This window comes from Mustela putorius, unplaced genomic scaffold, assembly GCF_011764305.1.
Source record: "Mustela putorius furo isolate JIRA1106 unplaced genomic scaffold, ASM1176430v1.1 tig00000460_pilon_pilon_pilon, whole genome shotgun sequence".
In the NCBI taxonomy this organism is placed as follows: Eukaryota; Metazoa; Chordata; class Mammalia; order Carnivora; family Mustelidae; genus Mustela; species Mustela putorius.
The window spans coordinates 18,314,315-18,336,070 of record NW_025421389.1 but is presented as its reverse complement, the minus strand read 5'-3'; the positions used below and the strand labels follow the sequence as shown (position 1 = coordinate 18,336,070).

At 44.8% G+C, this 21,756-nt stretch overlaps 1 protein-coding gene across 3 annotated transcripts in view; it reads left to right on the top strand.

Moving 5' to 3' along the window:
* Positions 1 to 21,756, top strand: part of SORL1 (sortilin related receptor 1) — a 150,704-nt gene that overhangs the window by 43,166 nt on the left and 85,782 nt on the right. For all 3 annotated transcript variants that reach the window (XR_006606889.1, XM_004750086.3, XM_004750085.3), the window contains exons 7-11: positions 2,001 to 2,102; positions 3,126 to 3,295; positions 8,966 to 9,158; positions 11,489 to 11,606; positions 11,820 to 11,893. Coding sequence is in view for 2 of the 3 variants with exons in the window: in XM_004750086.3 (XP_004750143.1) it covers positions 2,001 to 2,102; positions 3,126 to 3,295; positions 8,966 to 9,158; positions 11,489 to 11,606; positions 11,820 to 11,893 (657 nt within the window). In the remaining variant the exon portion in view is untranslated. The remainder of the gene's footprint in view (positions 1 to 2,000; positions 2,103 to 3,125; positions 3,296 to 8,965; positions 9,159 to 11,488; positions 11,607 to 11,819; positions 11,894 to 21,756) is intronic.

Sequence of the window (21,756 nt, the reverse complement as noted above, 5' to 3'; positions counted from 1 at the left end):
TTAAGGTTTCTTACAACCTTTGTACTCAGACTTTTGCATCTTGTACTCAGACGTTTGCAGGAAGACTGACCTTGATGTGCATTCTCAATTCTTGTGCCAATCAACAGGACGCATTAAGAATGCTTAACTAATCATGGCCCTGGTGTCACTGAGAAAAGTAGCTCCTTTCTAAGGTTTAACCACAGTGGGAAGTAGTGAACAAGTTTAAGGCATCAAAGTGTGTGTTTCACGGACATCTCTGTATTCATATATGTATATAGGGATTTATATAGGGTAACTTAACATGGATCCTCTGACCTTTATGAATAGCTTTAAAATTTTATTGACTTAAGGAGGGCTTTTGGGATCTATGCCTGACAGTTTTGCTGGGCACTATTTTCTCACTCAGGTAATATGTTTTACATTTTTAATTTAAAATTAAATTTTAAATAACTTTTAAGAGATCCATGTTTCCTCTGGCCTCCTATTGAGTACAAGCCATTAACATGGTTTTCCGTGTGACATTTTAGAAAGGCAGTCTTTTGTACTTCCCTACCTGGCTTCTTTCAAATAAGTTACTTTTTTTTTTCTTAAGATTTTATTTACTTACTTATTTGACAGAGAGAAATCACAAGTAGATGGAGAGGCAGGCAGAGAGAGACAGAGGGAAGCAGGCTCCCCGCTGAGCAGAGAGCCCGATGCGGGACTCGATCCCAGCACCCTGAGATCATGACCTGAGCCAAAGGCAGCGGCTTAACCCACTGAGCCACCCAGGCACCCCTCAAATAAGTTACTTTTAAGCATTTGTTTGAATATGTGTGTGTACCTTCACATTCATCAGCTTGCTCTTTACATAGTGTCTATTGGACATATATTAGTGCAGGGAATTCAGTTATAGTTAAGAGAAATTGGTATGTTTCATCCTTTATAGGAATTTAAAATCTGTAGTAACAGTAGCAACGTGGTCAAGGATAAATGAAGCCAGATGTGAACCCCTTCCGGCTGGTGATCCCAATATTCTGATCAGCTTAATAGGCCCGTGTGTGATTCTGTCCACATGATGGTGTGTGTCCCTTTCTGTCTGGGTAGATGTGCACCATTTGGCTTTTGTTCGCTGCCCCATATGTTCAGAGCTGGAAAAACCCACATTAAGCCTTTATGGTGGTTCTCACCTTTTTCTGAACCATTGACCGTTTTGAGGATCCAGTAAAGATTGTGTCCCTCCCCAGCAGGATGAATGGGTGCATCTATCACACTGTTTGTCTGTGTATTTATAGGGTGCCTGGACCCTGGAAACCCATCGACAGGAATCCCATGCCTAATCAGCTTCTCAGCTTTATAGATGAATGCATGAGACCTAGAGAGGCTTAGTGACTTCTCGAGGTGGTACAGCCAGCTCTTAATCTAGTGCTTTTGTACACATTTTCGAGATTCCAGCTGTGCTCCAGTATCTCTCAAACACAATGTGACGGGGCTGACCTCACGGGGCATGCCCTGGGCCCTCCTGAAGAGAACATATTCCAGCAAAAATGTTCATCAGGGAGAAGTTATTGAAAGGTTTCAAAAGGGAATCATTGAAAATTTCCTCACCTCTTTGTGCAAGCTAAAGCCCTTGAATTCAAGTATGCCTCTAACCTGAAAATAGGAGGGAAAGAACAAAGGAATAGGTTTTTATGTGCGCCGTGTGGCTGACCTCACCCTGGGTGGGCTTGGGGGCTGCCCGGTGAAGCCTCCACCCGCCTCCCACACTCAGCTTCAGCCGCAGGACCCTTTCCCCTTCATCCTCATCTGGTGTCGGGGGGTGTCTAGTGCCTGCTGCAGACCAGCAGTCTGGAACCAAGCGAGTGCAGCCCGAGCTGCAGAGCAAACAGCGATGTTGCAAAAGTGTGCATTTGCAGTCACCCTGTGTTCCCCGTTTTTTGTAGACTTGGAGGGGTCTGACCCTACTCTTTCCTTCTTCACTTATTTGAGTGGCTGTAATAGGGCACTGTTAACTTCTTTTTCCTCCTCTTCCTTGGCAGCATCTCTGGGGCAGTCTGCAGCCATCTTCAGTCCAGCTCTGGGTCTCTTTTGGCAGGAAGCCTATGCGACCAGCCCAGTTTGTCACAAGGCATCCTATTAATGTGAGTGGGGTCCGCTGTGGGGGTGGGAAGAAGTGTCATTGTCCCTATGCAGGCGTCACCGGGAGCGTGTCGCAGGGATGTCCTTCTGGGTAGCTCGATCTCTGATAGAGGCTCTCTGAAGTCACTTTTGGAGATCGGCCCCTAGAGAGAACCATTATACTCTAGGCATCTTGATTTGTTTCTTTTCCTGTTCACTTTCAAAGTGGTGAGATGGCAGCTTTAATTTGCTTTAGTGGAGGCGGATGGGTGGAAAGGTTTGGGACCAGAGTCCGTGGGCTCAGGGTGTCAGTCCTGAAGGAATGGGGTGCTGGTGACCGTTCAGGACATGCTCTGTTGCTTTACTGTAGGCAGCTAGATTCCAACAGGAGATAAGAGCTGGGTCCCACCCTTTTAGAAACACATAGGCTGGAGACACAGAGAACCAAGCAGAGGAGGAAGCCACACATAGTCCAAGGCCTGGCTGCTGTTGTGTGTATGGTAACGGAGAGATTGATAGGAAGGATCCTCGTGGGCTGGGGTCATCAGAGAAGCGCCCACAGTCAGAAGGCCTTGCTGCTAGCATTCGGTGTGGTGGAAGGTTTGGGAGCTCAGGTGGAGAACATTCTTGTCCATTCTTTGCTTTTTACGGCTTCCACCTTCTTCCTTTAGTACCTTAGAGAGAATGAAAGGAAAGGAAATGCACATGAATGTGTATTGTACTTGGTAGTAATGCTAGACCTCATGGGAAGTAGACAGAGACATTATGAACTAAATGGAAGGTTTTAGGTCATTGATGGAGTTCAGTGGTCCCCGCTTTTAGGCCCCATTTGCCAGGAAGAGACTTGCTCCAGCAACCCGGCAGCCTCAGCTCCTCCAAAAAGAAAATTGGCCAAGCTTCCCCAGGATTTGGGAAGCTGTCTGTGGGCTCTGGGCCCATACCTGTCACTGGGACTTTGGGAAATTGTTACTTCAGGGGGTCTAGGGAAAGCCCACGGCGCAAGTGTGTTTTTTGACTTGTGTTTCTTTCGACTTTTGATTCTAAAGGAATATTACATCGCAGATGCCTCCGAGGACCAGGTGTTTGTATGCGTCAGTCACAGCAACAACCGCACCAATTTATATATCTCCGAGGCAGAGGGCCTGAAGTTCTCCCTGTCCCTGGAGAACGTGCTCTACTACAGCCCGGGAGGGGCTGGTGGTGACACGCTGGTGAGGTAAGGACGCCGTGGGTCCCTCCCCCGCTGTCTCATGTCAGCACCACCTGCGCCCTCAAGTTGGGTGTTTTTAAGCATTAGCTGTACATTTGGGTTCCGATGGTGAGTTGTCAGAAACTCCAATGCCCGGTTGGGGTTTGGAGAGTTTGGGGTGCGGCCAGACTCTGAAGGTTTTACAAAGCCCCTCAGGTGATCTGGGTGAGCATGGCGGTCCTGGTGACCTTTAGGGTCACAGCCCGTGGCAGCCACTCCCTGAGTTCCTCCTTTTCAGTTGTCTGGCTCTGTGGTCTCTGAGCCTGTGGGAAAAGGCACTGGGAAAATGTCAGCTCGGGGTGAGCTGGCATGGGGAGCCCCGAGGGTCTTGCCTCCAAGTGACATGGACATTTTTTTTTCCTTAACTGTAATTGCAAGTCCTGCTCTGTGGATGTCTGTGGAAAGACACCAGTGTTGTCCATCCTTTATCAATACCTCTGGGCCTCTGGGCTTGGAGCTGTTTTGTAGTAATGGGCATTTTCCATGGGCTACGGGGGAGTCCAGGGTTCAGGAGGGATGAACAACCTGTGACCCTTGAGGGCCAGGAGTGCGTTTATTCTCTTGTCTTCTGTGAGGCATCTGACTGTGGTGAGGCTCACTGTCTGCCCTCGGAAGGAGCCCTCTGCTGGAGCTGGCTGCTGGGCAGTGAGGTCCAGCTCCAAGGCCACGACCGCCAGGTCACAGGACATGGCATTGCCGTCCACTGTCTCTCGTCAGCCAGGTGATTTATTCAGTCACCAGCTCTTTCAGCAGGGACGCTGCTGCGTGGGACCAGCCCTCCTTCCGGGCACAGCACTGAGATAATGTGTCCGGCCATTAAAAGTCAAAACCGGGTCCCTGTTCTGTGGAACTTCTGTTCTCGTTGGGGGAAAGAGAGAACATAAACTGGTGTGTAATTTGCCTGGTGGTGGTAGGTGCTGGGAGGCAAAGTGAACCAAATTAAGAGGACAGGGCACTGGGAGCGTGGTACTTCATACCGGCTGGTCGTGGAAGGCTGTTCGAGGATGCCGACATGTCAACAGGTGCCTGAGTTCCATGAGCGAGGGAGCCGGCAGGTGCCGGGGGCAGGGCACTGCAGGCAGAGGGAACAGCGTGCACGGAGGCTCTGAGGTTGGATTCTGGGGGTTTATTTTAGGAGCAAGGAGGAGACCAGGGTGGATCCAATAGGAGGAGGCGGGAGGGAGAGAACCCAAGAGACAGGCTCTGAGACAGCAGAGCTCAGTTTGTAAAAGGCCTTCGAGGACATGGAAAGAACTTTTTTCCCAAGTGGAATATGCAGGGTTTTGACCAGAAGATGGACATCATCTGATTTAACCTGTTGTATTTTTTTAACCATTAAAAAAATTGTGAATTGCATGATATAAAGGGATGCACCTGAAACATAAAGGGACAGTGTTATCAGTCATCTTAGACGGGCACTCAGGTGATCTGTGTTTTAAAGAAGCCGTCCTCAAAGCTGTGTGCAAAGCAGGCTCACGTCGAGGAGCCAGGGTGTGGGGGCAGGAAGGCTGGCTGTGGGGGAGCGACGGCAACCCAGCCGGCAGGGATTGCTGTTGGCCGGGCCCAGGGCAGTAGCGGCAGAGATGACAGAATTGGGCAAATTCTGATGGTTTGCTGGTAGATTGGCTGCTTGTCTCTGGAGAGTCAAGGGCCCACGGTTGCTTGGGCTGAGTCGCTGGCAGAATGATGGCCATGGGCTGAGTCAAGAAGTCGGGGAGGGCAGGGTGTGGAGCCGGTGTTGAGGAAAAGAGCAGGACCTTGGTTTGAACTCACCAGGACCTGAGGGGAGAATTTTCTACCTGGTCTCTGATCATGCCTTTCCATGCCCTGTTTTGGCTCTTTCAGAGGTATATCCTATTCTATGCCTAATTTTTTTTTTTCCCCTCCCAGTATAGTCTCATGAGTTATTTATTACTTGGTGCATGTTAATGTGTTGTAAACCATTCCTACCATGATTCAGCCTCAGGTTTTTCTGGTTTGGTCAGTAGTAGCCTGGCTGCTGCCAATGGGCTGGCATTTGGGCTGGCTTCTGCGTTCTTTTCGTGTTTGTTTTGTTTTGTTTTTTTTTTTTTAAGTAATTTATTGAGGTGAAATTCACAGAATGTTAGCTTAACCATTTTAAAGTGAACAATTCAGTGATACTTAGGGCATTCACAGTATTGTACAACCACCAGCTTTAATTCCAAAACATTTTCACTTCCCCGAAAGAAAACCCCTTACTATTAAGCAGTTTTTAGCTCCCCCCTCCGCCCAGCTCTTGGCAGCCACTAATCTCCTTTCTGTCTCTGTAGATTTATCTTCTCTGGATATTCTATGTAAACAGAATCACAGCATAATATGTGACCTTTGGGTCTGGCCTCTTGCCCCTTGCACGTGTTCAGGGTTTGTCTACATGGAGGATGTTGTCAGTGTTTTATTCTTTTTTTACGGGTGAATAATATTTTCTTTACTTTTTTTTTTAAGATTTTATTTATTTATTTGCCAGAGAGAGAGAGAGAGATCATAAGGAGCCAGAGAGGCAGGCAGAGAGAGAGGAGGAAGCAGGCTTTCCACTGAGCAGAGCCCGATGCGGGGCTCCATCCCAGGACCCTGGGATCATGACCTGAGCCGAAGGCAGAGGCTTAACTCACTGAGCCACCCAGGCGCCCCTCTTTACTTTTTTAATAATTAAAATTATAAGCCCATTATTCCTCAAGCCTTTCACAGACTCTGATTTTATTTTTGTCCCCACGTTTGAGAGTCCTTCACTACGGAGTGGACAAATCAGAGCTTGCCGAAGGTTTCTGGATCCTCCACGTGTCGGGGGTGTGCGGGATGGGTATCTCGTGACTGGGCAGAGCCGAAGCCAGAAGCTCCCCCAGGAAGTAGTAAGCCCAGTTTGGTGACTGTGTGGCCCTCTCGTAGACGTACACGGTCTTTTCTGTGGTCACAAAGGTCGCACCCACCATGCCGGAGTGTACAGTCCTGTTAGGAAACTGGAGAGAGTTTTATGTCTATGTTCACAGAACCACATAGGCTCAGCCTTCTGGTTGTTTTCTTTAGACTCTATCTCAGGGCCTGGAGATCTTCACAGGGGCTCGTGTGAGTGCACTTGTCACCTGCTTCTGCCTCTCAGCGAGATGAAATGGGATAAGGGTGAATTAGCAGATTATGTGGGCAGGCTGATGTGAAAAAAACAAAACAAAACAAAACAAAACACAGCCTTTCTGTGGTATTTGAAATGAGTTGTTCTTTGAACTCAATAGGCAAGTGCGGTGCCAAGGAACCCGTCCTAATTTGCTTAGAGGACTGGAGAAAGAATTCTTAACGGGGTGCTCCTGGCATCATTGAGATGTGTGGAATAGAAATCTCATGGCAAGGGCGCCTGGGTGGCTAAGTGGGTTAAGCCGCTGCCTTCGGCTCAGGTCGTGATCTCAGGGTCCTGGGATCAAGTCCCACATCGGGCTCTCTGCTCGGCAGGGAGCCTGCTTCCCCCTCTCTCTCTGCCTGCCTCTCTGCCTACTTGTGATCTCTCTCTGTCAAATAATAAAAAAAAAAAAAATCTTAAAAAAAAAAAAGAAATCTCATGGCAAGTGGTGTCTGTGTGGAAGACCAGGTGTGGGGAGATGTCAGGCCTGACGGGGCATCTGAGGAGGGCCTGGGTTGTGCGTGGTGAGGCAGACTTGGGTTCTGCAGGAGGGTGGCCTAGGGGCCCTGGGGCGCTGTCCAGGGAGCAGGGTACAAGTGCTGTCCTGAGGGCTGGTGAGAGGAAATGTAAGAAAAATGGACGGAGAGAGGGCACTTAGGGGGAGGTGAATTGTCATAGGACCACAGAGAAGCTGACAGGACAGTCTGGGGGCATGTGAACGTGTGAGGCACAGAGAACAGGTTTCTAGAACCTTGGAACCGAAAGACAAAAATCCAGGAGAGTGACCAGAGGGAAGAAGCAGAGCTCATCTAGGTGAGAGAAAGCCAGACCCTCCTTCACATTTGAAGGAAGCCTTTGAACCTGATGGTGGCGGCCTCGTGATGATGGGATCCAACGCTGAGGTGAACAGATGAACAGAGAGCCGGTGGGTGATAGACCTTCAACTGATTTCTAAGGAAGCAACCGAAAAACAACTCCACTAGACCTAAGGAAACCACATATCAGAATATTTGGTCTCAACATCAGTATCTTATTTAGGATTTTGCTCGGTCTCTTAGTCTGAAGTAGCTCTGTCAGTGCTTTTTAAAAATTTTCCTTTCTGCCTCCGAGCTTGTAGTATGCTTCCTTCTGTCTGAGGAGACAGAGCACTCCTCTAGCTCAAGATCTGTACAGTGGATAATGGAAAAAAGCAGTTCTGTGATTGTTTTTTAATTTTCATTTTATTTATTTATTTGACACACAGAGAGGGAAATCACAAGTAGGCAGAGAGGCAGGCAGGGAGAGAAGTGGAAGCCGGCTCTCTGCTAAGCAGAGAGCATGATGCAGGACTCAATCCCAGGATGCTGAGATCACGACCTGAGCCAAAGGCAGTGGCTTAACCCACTGAGCCACCCAGGCTCCCAGTTCTGTGATTTTTTTAATTAAAATTTTCTTTTCTTTCTTTCTTTCTTTCTTTTTTTTTTTTTTACACAGCCCAGTGGCTCAGAACCCTTCTAAACAAGGGACACACGTCCAGTTAAAAGCCATGTGTGAACTCTGGTTGGAGCTTCTCAGAAATTCATTCCATTAGGGATGGATGGACCATTTCAGGGCATAGTGGCTTCCCAGTGAAATCAGTATCCCAGCGTAGTAGTTCAGGCCCTGAGAGGGCCTTATTCTCTGTTTCACTATTAAGAAGTGTAACCTCAAGGTTCTAGAGCCACTTTTGCTCTCTATCCTGCTTCCTTGGGTAGGAGTTCGGCTCTGCTTTCCAAGAGGAACCCCGTGGGCTTGGGTCTGTCAGGGCACCAGAGAATGAGTTGTCAGCATGTGGACAGTGGCTGGAGGAACCTTTCGTGCTGGATTTCTGCCGCTTGTAAGCCCGCCACTTTGACTAGTGTCTTCCAAGTCTGGCTTCCTGTCCCTGTTCGTCGAGGCTCACTGGAGGATTTGGGGTGAATTCGTTAGTGAAGTGAAAGCTGTGACCCTGTCATCAGCTCTGTGTGTTGTAGTCAGCATTCTGAACTCCCTGCGAGGACTTATTGATCCAATAACCATCTTAGCCTTCAAAGTTAAAACACAAGCACGTTAAAAAAAAAAAAAAAAAAAAAAGAGCAAGAGAAGGCTATTCATCTATAAAAAGGAATGGAGTACTGATTTGTGTTACAATATGGGTGAACCTTGAAAATATTACGCTGTGGGGAAAGAACCATTAAAAAAAGCGTGTTTCCGTGTATATGAAATGTCCAGAATAGGCAAATCTGTAGTGACAAAAAACTCAGTGGTGGTGGCCGGGGCCTGGGGTGGGCAGGTGAAAGGGGCGATGCCTGCTGGTGGGTACAGGGTTTCTTTTTGAGATGCGGAAAATTCTGGAACGAGATAGTGATGCTGGTACAACACAACGTTGGGAATGTGCTTAATGCCACTGAATTTTGTACTTCTCAACATATAAATTTTATGTCATTTACAATAAAAACACACCAAGGAAATATCAGTTCAGGTTCACAGCTGTTTATTTTCTCTTACTGTAGGTATTTTGCAAATGAGCCGTTTGCTGACTTCCACCGCGTGGAGGGGTTGCAAGGAGTCTACATCGCTACTCTGATTAACGGTTCCATGAATGAAGAGAACATGAGATCAGTCATCACCTTTGACAAAGGGGGTACCTGGGAGTTCCTTCAGGCTCCAGCCTTCACAGAATATGGAGAAAAAATCAACTGTGAGGTAGAGATGCTTTCGTCTTATTTGAGCTTTTACTACAAATTTTTTAGCTGGTTATGCTGCCCTTACAGTTCCCAAACTCAGCAGCAGGGCACCTAGGGGGTGCCGTAGTGAACTCCCAGGGGGCACTCTGGGATGTTTTAAGTTTTTGAGGGAAACATAAGGTACTTGGTATTTGTTGGTCATTGTGCCAAGTACCATCTTTAGTTTAGTTCTAGTTTCAAAATGAGTTCATTCTGAATTTCTTTGGAAGGCATCCTGTTTGCATGAAGCTGGATTTCCTAGCAGTTGGTGTGATAAAAAGCAAGGGAGAAAATCAGGATGGAGCGGGTATGGCGGTGGTGGGATCTAACATGACTCTAAACTTTGAGAAGGGGTGTGGTACCAGCAGGTACATGCATCCCATGTTAAATAATTGTGGTTATCTAAGAGTGAAACAGAAATTTTGTTTTCTCTCTATGTGTGTGTGTATGTATTTACATACGCATGAACACTATTATTTCGAATTGCCGCTAAGTTATTAGAACTACTTACTAAGTTGTTTGGTCTTAACTATGTAAAACAATAAATGCTGGTATTTCTCCTGGCTTGAAGCTGCTATAAAAAATTTATGGCGACACTAATTGTGCTGCGAAGGAAGAAAGTTTGGGAAATTCTGATTACATTTTTTATTTCTGTGGAACTTTAAAAAAATAAGTGCCTCACTGAATATAATTTACGGTTCTACAGTTTTCCCAATCTGTGGGAAAATTTTCCATCTGAAAAGCTGGGAATACTAAAATGTATTATTTGGTCTCAGTAAGTGTTCCTACCTGCCTCAGCAGCTCTGTTCTTTTCCCTCAGAAGAACATTCTGTGGACAGAGTTCCTTGGCTTTCTATGACGACGCCCCACACTTCCCTTTTTGCCTCACTTAAGGGATCTGGATTATATACTATAGGTAGGCAGAAGGAACTCAGAAAAAAAAATCATGTAGTAGTAATTTTTGGGAAAGCTGTAACATTTGATTAGACAGTTACCTGATCTGTGGGGTTTTTGAGTCTTGTTTGCCCATGATGAAGTGTGTTGACTGTACCGTATGCTGTAGCTCTGGCCACTGGGGAAAATTTTCTTGGAGACTCTTGCTCTCCTTGGATTTCTTGATTACTCTTGCCGATTTTGCAACAGGTGCCGACTTTGTACATCAAGTCTAACTTTGGAAAGAGGCAGGGTATGAGTAGAAAGAGACAACCACACAGGTGCTTCTTTATTCTGGAGCAGCTTCTAGATTTTAGGAGCTCTGCATGGGCCTCTGTGGATGGGGTGGCCTGCTTTTCAGCATGCTGTTGGGGTCTGAGCCCTAGTTAAGTAGAATTTAATGGTTTTATTAAAACCCCGCTTATTCCCTGGCTGACCTATTTATGAGCTGTACAGCAGTTGGTGAGCTCTTAGCTTCTACCTGTGATTTTAGATGGTGAAAGAACAGGTTGGTTGACAGATATTTCCTTGAGATCCAACCTTCCTCATTTGCTCACATCAAACTGTGATCCTAGCAAGATGGACATTTGCTAGAGAGATCCTTTTATTATAAAAATGAGTATATGTAGCAAAACCGTGTCTATTTTTACCTGCTCACATAAGCACACCAGACGAGGCTGAATAACACTTGACAATGACTTTCTGGCCAGGACGATCAGGCGTGACCACAGGGCAAACGGTGTTGTTTGTAGAACTATTAAAATCCGAATGTAAGTGGCCTGTTTGAATGACTTGCTTCACAGTGGACAGGGCAGAGCTGGTGCCCTGTGCAAATGCTCACTACTTTAAATCTGTTTTAATGTGGATCCTTTGGAGTTTGTAGCTCACATGTGGTACATTTGGGAGCTGATCAGGGAGACTTGATGACTTCTGATTCTTGGTTTTTCCTCTAATGGCATTGCTTACCTCCTATTTGAGATGTATCTCTACAGACTTAGGAAATAAGTCCCACGAAAGCATTTCGTTTCTTTTTTGTGCCGAGTCACACGAGAGTATCTCTGGGGTAAAACAGAGGGAGGGATGCTTTCGATCGACTTGGGTTGGCACTGATTTCTAATTACTGTTCTCTGAGAGTCTCAGGAGGATATTTTTACTCGTATTTTTCTCTTTTCTTCAAGGAGAGGACTTTTTGTGATTCATATAATCATACTCACCTGGAAGGTAGTGAGGGGCCAGCTGGGCTCTGCGTCTAGGTTCCTCTGAGCCAGATTTCCTTTCTCTGTGTGTGGCTGCATGGTCTGCACCCAGGCCTGTGTTTTGAGGGAGCTGGAGGCCTCCTATCCCGCACTGACAGTGCCTGGCGCTTGTGTCCCGTAGCTCACCCAGGGCTGTTCCCTGCACCTGGCCCAGCGGCTCAGTCAGCTGCTCAACCTCCAGCTCCGAAGGATGCCCATCCTGTCCAAGGAGTCCGCTCCCGGTCTCATCATCGCCACTGGTACGTCTGAGATGCTTGTCCCCGCTACAGTTTTAAGCTCTGCAGGGACGCGTGGCTGAATACATGGGGATTGCTGACCTCTGCTGTGGCCACAGCGTTTGTGATGTTCTGAGCCATCTGTAGTTGCTAAATGTGACTGGCTGTTCTGGTTGGGCAGGGTGAGTATCTGACCTCTTCTTGAAGTGGAAAGTCATTACTCCTCTTGCCTTTCAGGTTCGGTGGGAAAAAACTTGGCCAGCAAGACGAATGTGTACGTTTCTAGCAGCGCGGGAGCCCGGTGGCGAGAGGTCAGCTTCCCACCCCTGCCCCCCGCCCCACCACCCCCTAGCTGCCAGCTTGGGTTCTGGTTTATCAAAGATCATGGCCGTGCCTCCACCTTTCAGGATCACGTGTGGCCTGTGGGGAGGCCAGCGGCACCGAGTGTGACTATAAAATTAAAGGAGAGTACCCAGAGCCACACGAGAGCGTCAGCTGCACTGATCTTGTGTTCACACCTTGTAATGTGGGCTCGTGATGTTGCCAGAAATATTCCTTTGAATCAAAAACAGACCTTCTCTTGCCCTACGACTGTAAATTTAACTAAATGCCCCGAGGGGACAAAGCAATATCTCTCTGCTTAACTTCTTCACCCCTAGAACCAAGTAGTGTCTGGCAGGGAGCGGGCCCTGCGTAAATATTTGCAGAATCTATCAGCAAGTGGCCGTGGGGTTGTACGGGCATCCGGCGTGAAACTGGCCATTTGTTGTTGCATCGTAACGAAATCGACGTCAGGCCTCTCCTCGGCGGGCTGTGCCGGGCAGGCCCTTTTTTTTCACTCTGCGCTGTGGAGGAAGACCGTTTCTGCCTTAAAACGTCTGCAGAGCTGCTTCGGTTCTGTAGGCACTGCTAATACCAGTTCTGAGAGTAGAGCTAGTCCTGTGGTCCCCGAATGCTAATTAGTCCTTGGGCGTTAGAGGATTGCCCAACTTGTAAACAAAACGAAACGAAACAAAACTTTCACCAGCCTTACATGATTTACGAGGGCCAAGGGAACTATAGCTGGTCTCATTCTGTGGGGGTTGCTTTTAGTGGAGCTCTGCTGCCCGTGTGGGGAGCCAGCAGGAAAACTCAACAGATCACAGGATAAGAATTTAATTGAGCACCTTGTGTAGGTGGAGCATGATAGCGGGAGGGATGTGGTTCTCAGAAGACCCAGCCAGTCTCATGGTGCCCCTTCCTTCTTTCCTTCTGTCTTTAAGATTTTTAAATTTATTTATTGGGAGAGAGAGAGAGAGAGAGCATGAGGCAGGCAGAAGGAGAAGCAGGCTCCCCTTTGAGCAGGGAGCCTGACGTGGGGCTCGATCCCAGGACTCTGGGATCGTGACCTGAGCCAAAGGCAGCTGCTTAACTGACTGAGCTACCCAGGGGTCCCCTCATGGTGCTTCCTGTTGGGAACACAATATATACACGTTTGTATTTAAATCCGTCCTATGTAAAGCATTGGTGATACCCAGCATTCGTTTGGCTCTGAGCGGTTGGCAGAGACATATCTTCTCTCTGTGAGGTAGGTAGGGCCTCCCATCCCTGAGGCTGAGGGATCCGGGACCCAGAGCTTGCAGGTGTGCCTACATGAACAACTGGCCAGTAAGGTGGAGACCATGATCACATGTTCGGATAGAAGACGAGGTGAAGGCCCCGTAGTCCTAAAGGATGAATGGTTTGGAGTTTGGGGAGTATGCGTGCTCTGCCCCCGCGGGAAGGATGAAGCAGCTGTTCCCCTCTTCACTGGAGCCGGACATTCCTTTTGAAATTGGGTGTTCTCTCCTCAGCGACTAGGCTTGTGACTTGTTTGGGCCTTCTGATGGTGGTATAATCTGGGATTCGAACATCTGCAAGTGATTTCCTTCTGGGGAGAAAGCAGGGTCTTGTTCCTCCTCCGGTGACATGGTATCATCTGGCTCACACGGGGGCAGCTGCCCGTGCCTCCGGCCCGGCCTGCTTCACGCCTGCCAGGAAGCAGCCATTGCACAAGGGACCTTAGTTTTGCAAAGAGCAGAGAGCGAAGTAGGGGAGAAGGCTGAGATCATGTCTGTGTGAGTGGACATCCGAGTGCCCTTGGATAGCAGTGATCACGTGAGAGGGACAGCCTGGGGCGTGAGGGGCAAAGACAGGGAAGGGTGAGGTAGGATGTGGTGGACAGAGCTGTCTAGAAAATCAGTGACTAGAAGACTTGTTCCTCCTCCGCTCTTAAAGACTTGTGCAAATTCTCCAATCTTGAGTTCCTTTTCTGTGCTTTTCTTCCTTAACAACTTTATGGAGGCCCCTGCATATTGCAGGTGTACAGTTTCATCAGAGTCAGTCACCATCGCTACACCGTCACCACAATGAAGACAATAGCCATGGCCATCACTCCCCAAAGCATCTTCATCCCCCTCCCCTATAATCCATCCTTCTCTTTACCTCATCCCTACCCAATGGTTAGTTAGCATTTCCTAGAATTTTCTTTTGTTGTTGTTGTTGTTTTTGTTTTTAATTTTTTATTTTTTATAAACATATATTTTTATCCCCAGGGGTACAGGTCTGTGAATCGCCAAGTTTACACACTTCACAGCACTCACCAAAGCACATACCCTCCCCAATGTCCATAACCCCACCGCCCTCCTCCCAACCCTCCTCCCCCCAGCAACCCTCAGTTTGTTTTGTGAGATTAAGAGTCACCCTAGAATTTTCTGTAAATGGACTCATAATATGCTGGTTTTTTGCTTGGCTTCTGACCCTCATCATGATGATTTTGAGGCCCATTTTATTGTTTCATGTATCAGTGGTTCTTTCCTATTTTATCGTAGATTTGTATCCCATTGTAGGGATATTCCACAATTCACTTATCCATTCATCTGTTGGTGGACATTACAGTGTGTGCTGATTATAAGTATAGATATTATAAACAATTAATTATGTGCTTTTTTTTTTTTTTTTAAGATAGATACACATTTGTATTCCTTTTGGGTAAATATCTCAGAGTGGAATGATGGGCAGCTTGATGGGTCTGTGTTTAACTTTTTTTAAGGAATGACCAAATTTTTGTCCAAAGTGGGAGTTGTCTTAGACTTCTAATTGCCTCAGGTCCACACTGGCACTTGGTATGGTCACCCTTTTAATTTTAGATGTTTTAATGAGGACACAGTGGTGTCTCATTATGGTTTTAATTGGCATTTCCTTGATGACTAATGACTTTGAGCTTCTTCTCACGTGCCCATTGGACATTTAAAAATCATTTTGTGAAGTGTCTGTTCAAATCTTATACTTACTTTAAAAAATTGAGTTGTTTGCCTTCTTAATGGATGTGTAGGATGTTTTTTGAAAAATGTAAAAGTTAAGTCTTTTGTTTGATATGTGTGTCATGAGTATCTTCCCTAGTCTGTGGCTTGCCTTTTTTTTTTAGATTTTTATTTACTGACAGAGAGAGAGAGATCACAAGAGAGAGACAGGCAGAGAGAGAGGGGGGAAGCATGCTCACTGCTGAGCAGAGAGCCCGATGCGGGGCTCGATCCCAGGATCCTGAGATCATGACCTGAGCCGAAGGCAGAGGCTTAACCCACTGAGCCACCCAGGTGCCCCTGTGGCTTGCTTTTTAAAAAAAATTTTCTTAATGGTATTTTTCAAAGAGCAAATGTTTTAAATTTTGCTGAGGTCTGATTTAGCAGGACTTTTCCTCTGGATGTTATGCTCTTTGTTGTTCTGAGAAATGTTTGTCCCTTTTGCAAAGATTTACCCCTAAATTTCATAGTGCAAGGCTGTAGTTTAGGTTTATGATCCATTTGAGTTAATCTTGGTATCTGGTGCGATGGGAGGGTTTGCCACTCATTCTTCCATGTGGAGATTCAGGGATCCAGCCCCACTTACTGAGAAAGACTTCTTTCTCCCCTCGCATTGACTTCATGTCTGTTTGAAAATCAGTTGGTCATCTAAGCCTGGGTCTGTTTCAGAACTTGGTAGACTTTCTAATCTGTTCCATTTATCTGCATGTCTGTCTTTTCACCTGTACCAAACTGTCTTGATTATGGGTGACTTAACAGTAAGTGTTGGGATCAAGTGTGTAAGTCTTCCAACTTTGTTGTTATTTATTTTAGAGGAGAGAGAGAGAGAGTGAGAGTGAGCGAGCGGGGTGTGAGGTGTGTGGTGAGTGGGGGTGTGGGGGGGAGGGGCAGAGAGAGAGGGTCCAGGGGACCTCTGACCTAAGCCTGGAGCCCATCCTGGGCCTCAGTCTCATGACCCTGAGATCACTATCTGAAATGAAACCAAGAGTTGTTCGCTTAACTGACGAGCCACCCAAGTGCCCCTCAACTTTGTTCTTCTTAAAAATTTCTTTGACTCTTCTAGATCCTTTGTATTTCCACAACATTTTAGAATCTGCTGGTCAACTTCTGCAAAACCTGCTGTGATTTTGGCTTGGATTGCATTGAATTTATAGATCAATTTGGGGATAATTGATTTCTTAGCACTAGTGTTCTGATCTGTGAATGCAGTATGTTTCCTCATTTCTTTTTATTTAAAAAAATTTTTTTAAAGATTTTATTTATTTATTGGACAGACAGAGTTCACAAGTAGGCAGAGAGGCAGGCAGAGCGGGGGTGTGGGCAGGGAAGCAGACTCCCTGCTGAGCAGAGAGTCCCATGCAGGGCTCGATCCCAGGACCCTGGGATCATGACCTGAGCTGAAGACAGAGGCTTTAAACAACTGAGCCATCCAGGCACCCCTCTTCATTTCTTTTTAAAGAAATGAGCAATATCTTTTAGATTTCAATGTGGAGGCCTTGTATATAACTTGTAGGTTAGTTTTATTGCTAGATATTTTACAAATTTTCAGTATTATTGTAAATACAGTATTTTTTCAAGTTTACATTCCAATTTTTGTTATAGGATATAAGAATACAGTTGATTTTTATCGATTAACCTTGTATTCCGCAGCCTTGCTAAAATAATTCGTTAGTGTTAGTAGTTATTTTGTAGATTCTATATAAGAAATGATAATCATCTGCAAATAGGGACCTATTTTATTTCATCCTTTTTGATCTTTATGTCTTTTATTTCTTTCTCTCTCTTCCTTTTTTTCCCTTCCCTAATATGTAGTAATGTGGCAATATGTATATAGTGTAAAAAAAACTCTTTTCCTTTGCTCTTGATACCAAATGCTAGGGGAGGTTCCCCTCACAGTGAGCAATTCTCCAGTTCTCTGGACACCAACCGGATGTCTTGTATTTCAGTCATGATGCTAGCTGGCTGGAGTTAGCATAGACGCCACAGGTGAGGGGCTCAGGCTCACAAGACTGTCCCCCACTCACTTCCCATGCTCATTGCAAGTCCCAAGTTGTCACCCATATTTATGACTGACCAGCTGATAAATAGTGTGCTCCCCTGGCCCCCCTTGGGCTCAGGAATTTGCTGGAATGGCTGACAGAACTCGGGAAATACTTATTTACATCCAGTTGATTATAAGAATATTACAAAGGCTGCACCTGGATGGAGAGGTCCATTGGGCAAGGTCTGGAAGGATCCTAAGCACGGGAGCTTCTGTCCCCCATGGCGTTGCGATGTGCCAACCTCCCAGCTTGTGGATGTGTTTGCCAACCTGGGAGCTCTCTGAATCCCGCAATTTAGGGATTTTTTTTTTTAATGGAGGCTTCATCGCATGATTGATTATTAACTCCGTCTCCAGCCCCTGTCTTTTCCCTGGGGATTGAGGCAGGGCTGGAAGTTTCAAGCTTCTAGTCATGCTTTGTCTTTCTGGTGGCCAGTGCCTCTACTGTCCAGGAGTCCACCAGGAGTTGCCTCCTTACAACCAAAGGCTCTGCTATCTTCCTGGAAGTTCTCAACAATATAGAAATTTCTGTGTAAGACCCACATCACCCCCATCAGTCAGGAGATGTTGCAGGGGTTTTTAGGAGCTCTGACTAGGACCTGGGCCCCAAGACCAAAATACATATTTCTTTTCATATCACATAGGTGATACGGTATGTTACATGTATGTTGCAGTATGTTATATTGATTGATTCTTGATGGTTATATGAGCCTTGAATTTCTGGGACAGACCCTGTTTATTTATGATCTATTATCCTTTCTATACAATGTTAGGTTTGAGTGGCTAATAATTAAAGATTTTTACATTATTCGTGAGAGAGTTAGTCTGGTTTTTTGTTTTTTTTGGGTGGGATAATGTCTTTTTCAAGTTTTGGTGTTAGGGTTGGGCTGGTGTCATCTAACAAGTTGAAGAGTGACTCCTCTTTCATCTAAAAATGGGTTGATTTTTCTTTCTTGAATAACTCACCAGAGAAACTATCTGAATCCGGAGTTGTCTTTTTGGGAATGTGGTTAGAAATTCAGTGTCTCTGACTCCTAGAAAACTGTTTAGATTTTCTACTACTTGCGTTAGTTTTGGTGAGTTTCATCGGAGTCATTCAATTTGTTGGCTTAATGTCTCCAGGGTGTGTGGTGCTCACCTGTTTTTATTCCTGATATTGAGGATTTGTGGGGTTTTTTCCTATTTTGCTTAATAGTTTAGTTAGTGGTTTGTCAATATTACTGATTTTTCAAAGAACGTGCTTATGGCTTTGTTTGGTTTGTCTTCTATTTTGTTGATTTTTTTTCTCTTTAGTATTTTCCCTTATTTGGACTTAATTTGCTTTTTTTTTGGTAGCTTTTTTAAAGGTATAATTTTAGGTCATTGATTTTTAGATGTTTTTTTTCCCCAATATAAGCATTTAAAGCAGTTAAGTTTTCCTCTAAATCCTGCATTGGCTACTGTCACAAATTTAGAGATGTATTTTTTTTTTTCATTCAGTTCAGAATATTTCTTAATGTCCCTCTTTGCAGTTGAGATGTAAATCAAATACCATAAAATTCACCACTTTAAAGTGTACAGTTTGGTGGGTTTTTGCTATATTCACAAGTGATGTAATGGGCAACCATCACCTCTCTCTAATTCCAGAACGTTTTTATTACTTCAAAATGTCCCTTCTGCTTTTTGTCTTCGAAAAATTATTTAGAAAAGGGTTGTTTAGTTTTTGGATACTTGAAATTTCCTAGATATCATACATGTTTGATTTCTAATTTAATTGCCTTGTAGTCCGAGAATACACTTTGTATGATTTTGATTCCTTTAAATTTATTGGGACTTACTTTGGGATCTAATATGTGGCCTATCTTGCATCCTTCATATGCATTAGGAAGGAATGTGTATTCTGCTGTTGTCAGATGTTAGTTACATGAAGGTGTTATTTCTATGAAGGTGGTTGATATGCTGCTGTTTAGATCTTTTATGTTCTTTTTCTTTTTCTTTTTTTGGCTAGTTCTGGTAATTGCTAAAAGAACCATGGTGAAATCTCCAACTATGTAGAATTGCCAAGTTTTTCTTTAAATCCTGTCAGTTTTATCTTTTGTATTTTGAGGCTCTGATTCAGTACATGCACATTTTATAATTCTCTTTTCTGTTCTTCTCCCGTTTATTGTTATGAGATAGCCCTCTTTATCTATGGTGATAACCTTTGTCTTGAAGTCTGTTTTATCGAGTATTGAAATCATCATTCCAACCGTTTTATGCTTACTGTTTCAATAGCGTATCTTTTACTTTGGGCTCACTGGTATCTTTATCTGAAGCGTTTCTCACAGGCAGCATATAGGATGGTCTTGCTTTTTTATCCATTCTTCAAGGCTTTGTTTTTTAACTGAAATGCCTGGACCATTAACATTTAACGTAATTATTGGTATGATTGGATTTAGGTCCAAGGTTTTATGTATGTATGTATGATCTTTGTTTTTTATCCCTCTGTTCTTCCTTTACTGACTTTTCTGTATCATTTAGATGGTTTTGGCATTTTACTTTTATTTAGAGACTGGTTTTTTTTTTAATTATATTTCTTTCAGTGGTTGCTGTAAGGATTATAACATGCATATTTAATCTTTCATAGTCATTTCAAAATTAATATTGCTCTTAATATAATGTTGCCCTTCACATAAAATTTAGAAACCGTGCAAGCATGTACATCCCTTTTCTCTTTCCCTGACATTTCTGTTATTGTTGTCTGTGTATCTAATTGAAGTCCATTAAAAAACCTACAAGACAATGTTCTTGCTTTCATTTTGCTTTACTTATTATATCAGTTTTAGAGAATTTAAGGGGAAAGAAGCAATTTCTTATATTTACCCAGATATTTCTTTTGCTCTTCCTTCATTCCTGAGAATCCCTGTATCCCCCTGGTAAGTTTCCCTACGGCCTTAAGAAATTCCTTTACTGGGGATGCCTGAGTGGCTCAGTTGGTTGGACGACTGCCTTCGGCTTGGGTCATGATCCTGGAGTCCTGGGATTGAGTCCCACATCGGGCTCCATTCAGCTCCATGGGAAGCCTGCTTCTCCCTCTGACCTTCTCCTCACTCATGTTCTCTCTCACTGTCTCTCTCTCAAATAAATAAATAAAATCTTAAAAAAAAAAAAAAAAAAGAAATTCCTTTACCGTTTCTTCTTGTGTATCTACCATACACATTTTCTTGTTTTTTCCCTCATTTGAGAATCTCTTTATTTCCCCTTCCTTCCCAGGAGATATGTTCATTGGATATAGAATTTTGGTTTGATGATGATTTTCTCTCAGTGCTTTAAAGATGTGCTACAGCCGTCTTGCCTCTCTGGTTTGTGATGAGAAATCTAGAGTCATTTCAGTCGTCACTGTCTTGCACGCAATCTGTCATTTTGTCTAAAGCTTTCAGGAGCTTTTTCCTTATCTTCGGTGTTCAGCAGTTTTGATGTGATGTATCTAGGTGTGGTTTTCTTTGTGTTTATCCTGTTTGGGTAGGCTGATCTTGAGTCTATAAATGTATGTCTTTTTACCAAATTTGGCAAATTTTCAGCTATTATTTCTTCAAAAAAAAATTTTTTTTTTTCCTGCTCTGGTCCCTTTTTCCTATTCTTCTTGGACCCCAGTCATACATACTAGGCCTTTTATTATTATCCTCCCAGTCTTGGGGGCTTTTTCCCTCTTCATTCTTTTCTGAGTGTTCTTTGGAATGGGTAATTTCTCCATTCTGTGTTTCTTACCATGTTCACCAGTTCCTCTGTCATTTCCATTCAGTTGTTGAGCTCATTCGTGAATTTCTTAATGTTACATGTTATATTTTTCTGTTCTAAAGTTCTTTTCTTAAAGGATAGCTTCTACTTCTCTGGGAAGAATTCTTGTCTTTTGTTCATTTCAAGTGTGTTTTCCTTTACCCCATGAGACACAGTTATGATCAATAATTTCAAGTCTTTGGTCATTCCAGCATTTGAACCATCTTGGTGGGGTTGACACCTGTTGATTGCCTTTTCCCTTGAGAACGGAACATGATTCGTTGGTAGGTGTCTGTGTTGAGTTATTTTGGGTTGTCTCCTGGACATGTGAATGACATGCATGGAATATAGTCTTCTGGAGGGTATGGATATTTTCGTTTTAGCGTGGAGTGAATCTGCTTAGGTTCAGACCATGGGTTTCTTCCTGCATTCTGAGGGTGACAGTGCAACTCTCCATTGTGTTCACTAACCCTTTGCTGTGTTGGTTTCAGTCTGCTCCATACATGTATGGTTAGGGGTTAGGGTGAGTGTTGTGTGAGTTCAGACACAGAAGATTTACTTGTTTGATACTCTCCCTGCTGGCGTTTCAACCACATTCTCCCCGGTCTGACACACAAATGGTTTCTGGTGACGCTGCGGCCATCCACCTGGGACTGAGGTGTTCCAGGACTGGGACTTTCCCTTGGGACAAAACCATACCAGGAAACTCAGGCTTCATGGTGACTCCTCAGGTTTGAAGTCCTTGCCACAGGCCACCTGACTTTGTTTCCTTTTCAACATCCTTGGGCAGCCCTTTTTTGTATTTTGTTCCAAGTTTTCTCTTGTAATCGGCAGGAAGGATGGGCTGCCGTGGGTTTGTACACTCATGGTAGAAACTCCAGTTGAATTGTAATCTCTCACGGGGGAGGGCCAGAGATCAGGGCTTGATTCCTTGCCCTGCTGTTTACATTCAGCCGCTTTAATATGAACCTTGTTTATTTGGGGAGAGAATTGGGGTGAGGGGTCACTGTCCCGTCCTCACCGCTGTGTGGAGCAAAGGAGAGAATGGATGTGAATGTGCTCTGGAAACTGAACTGTA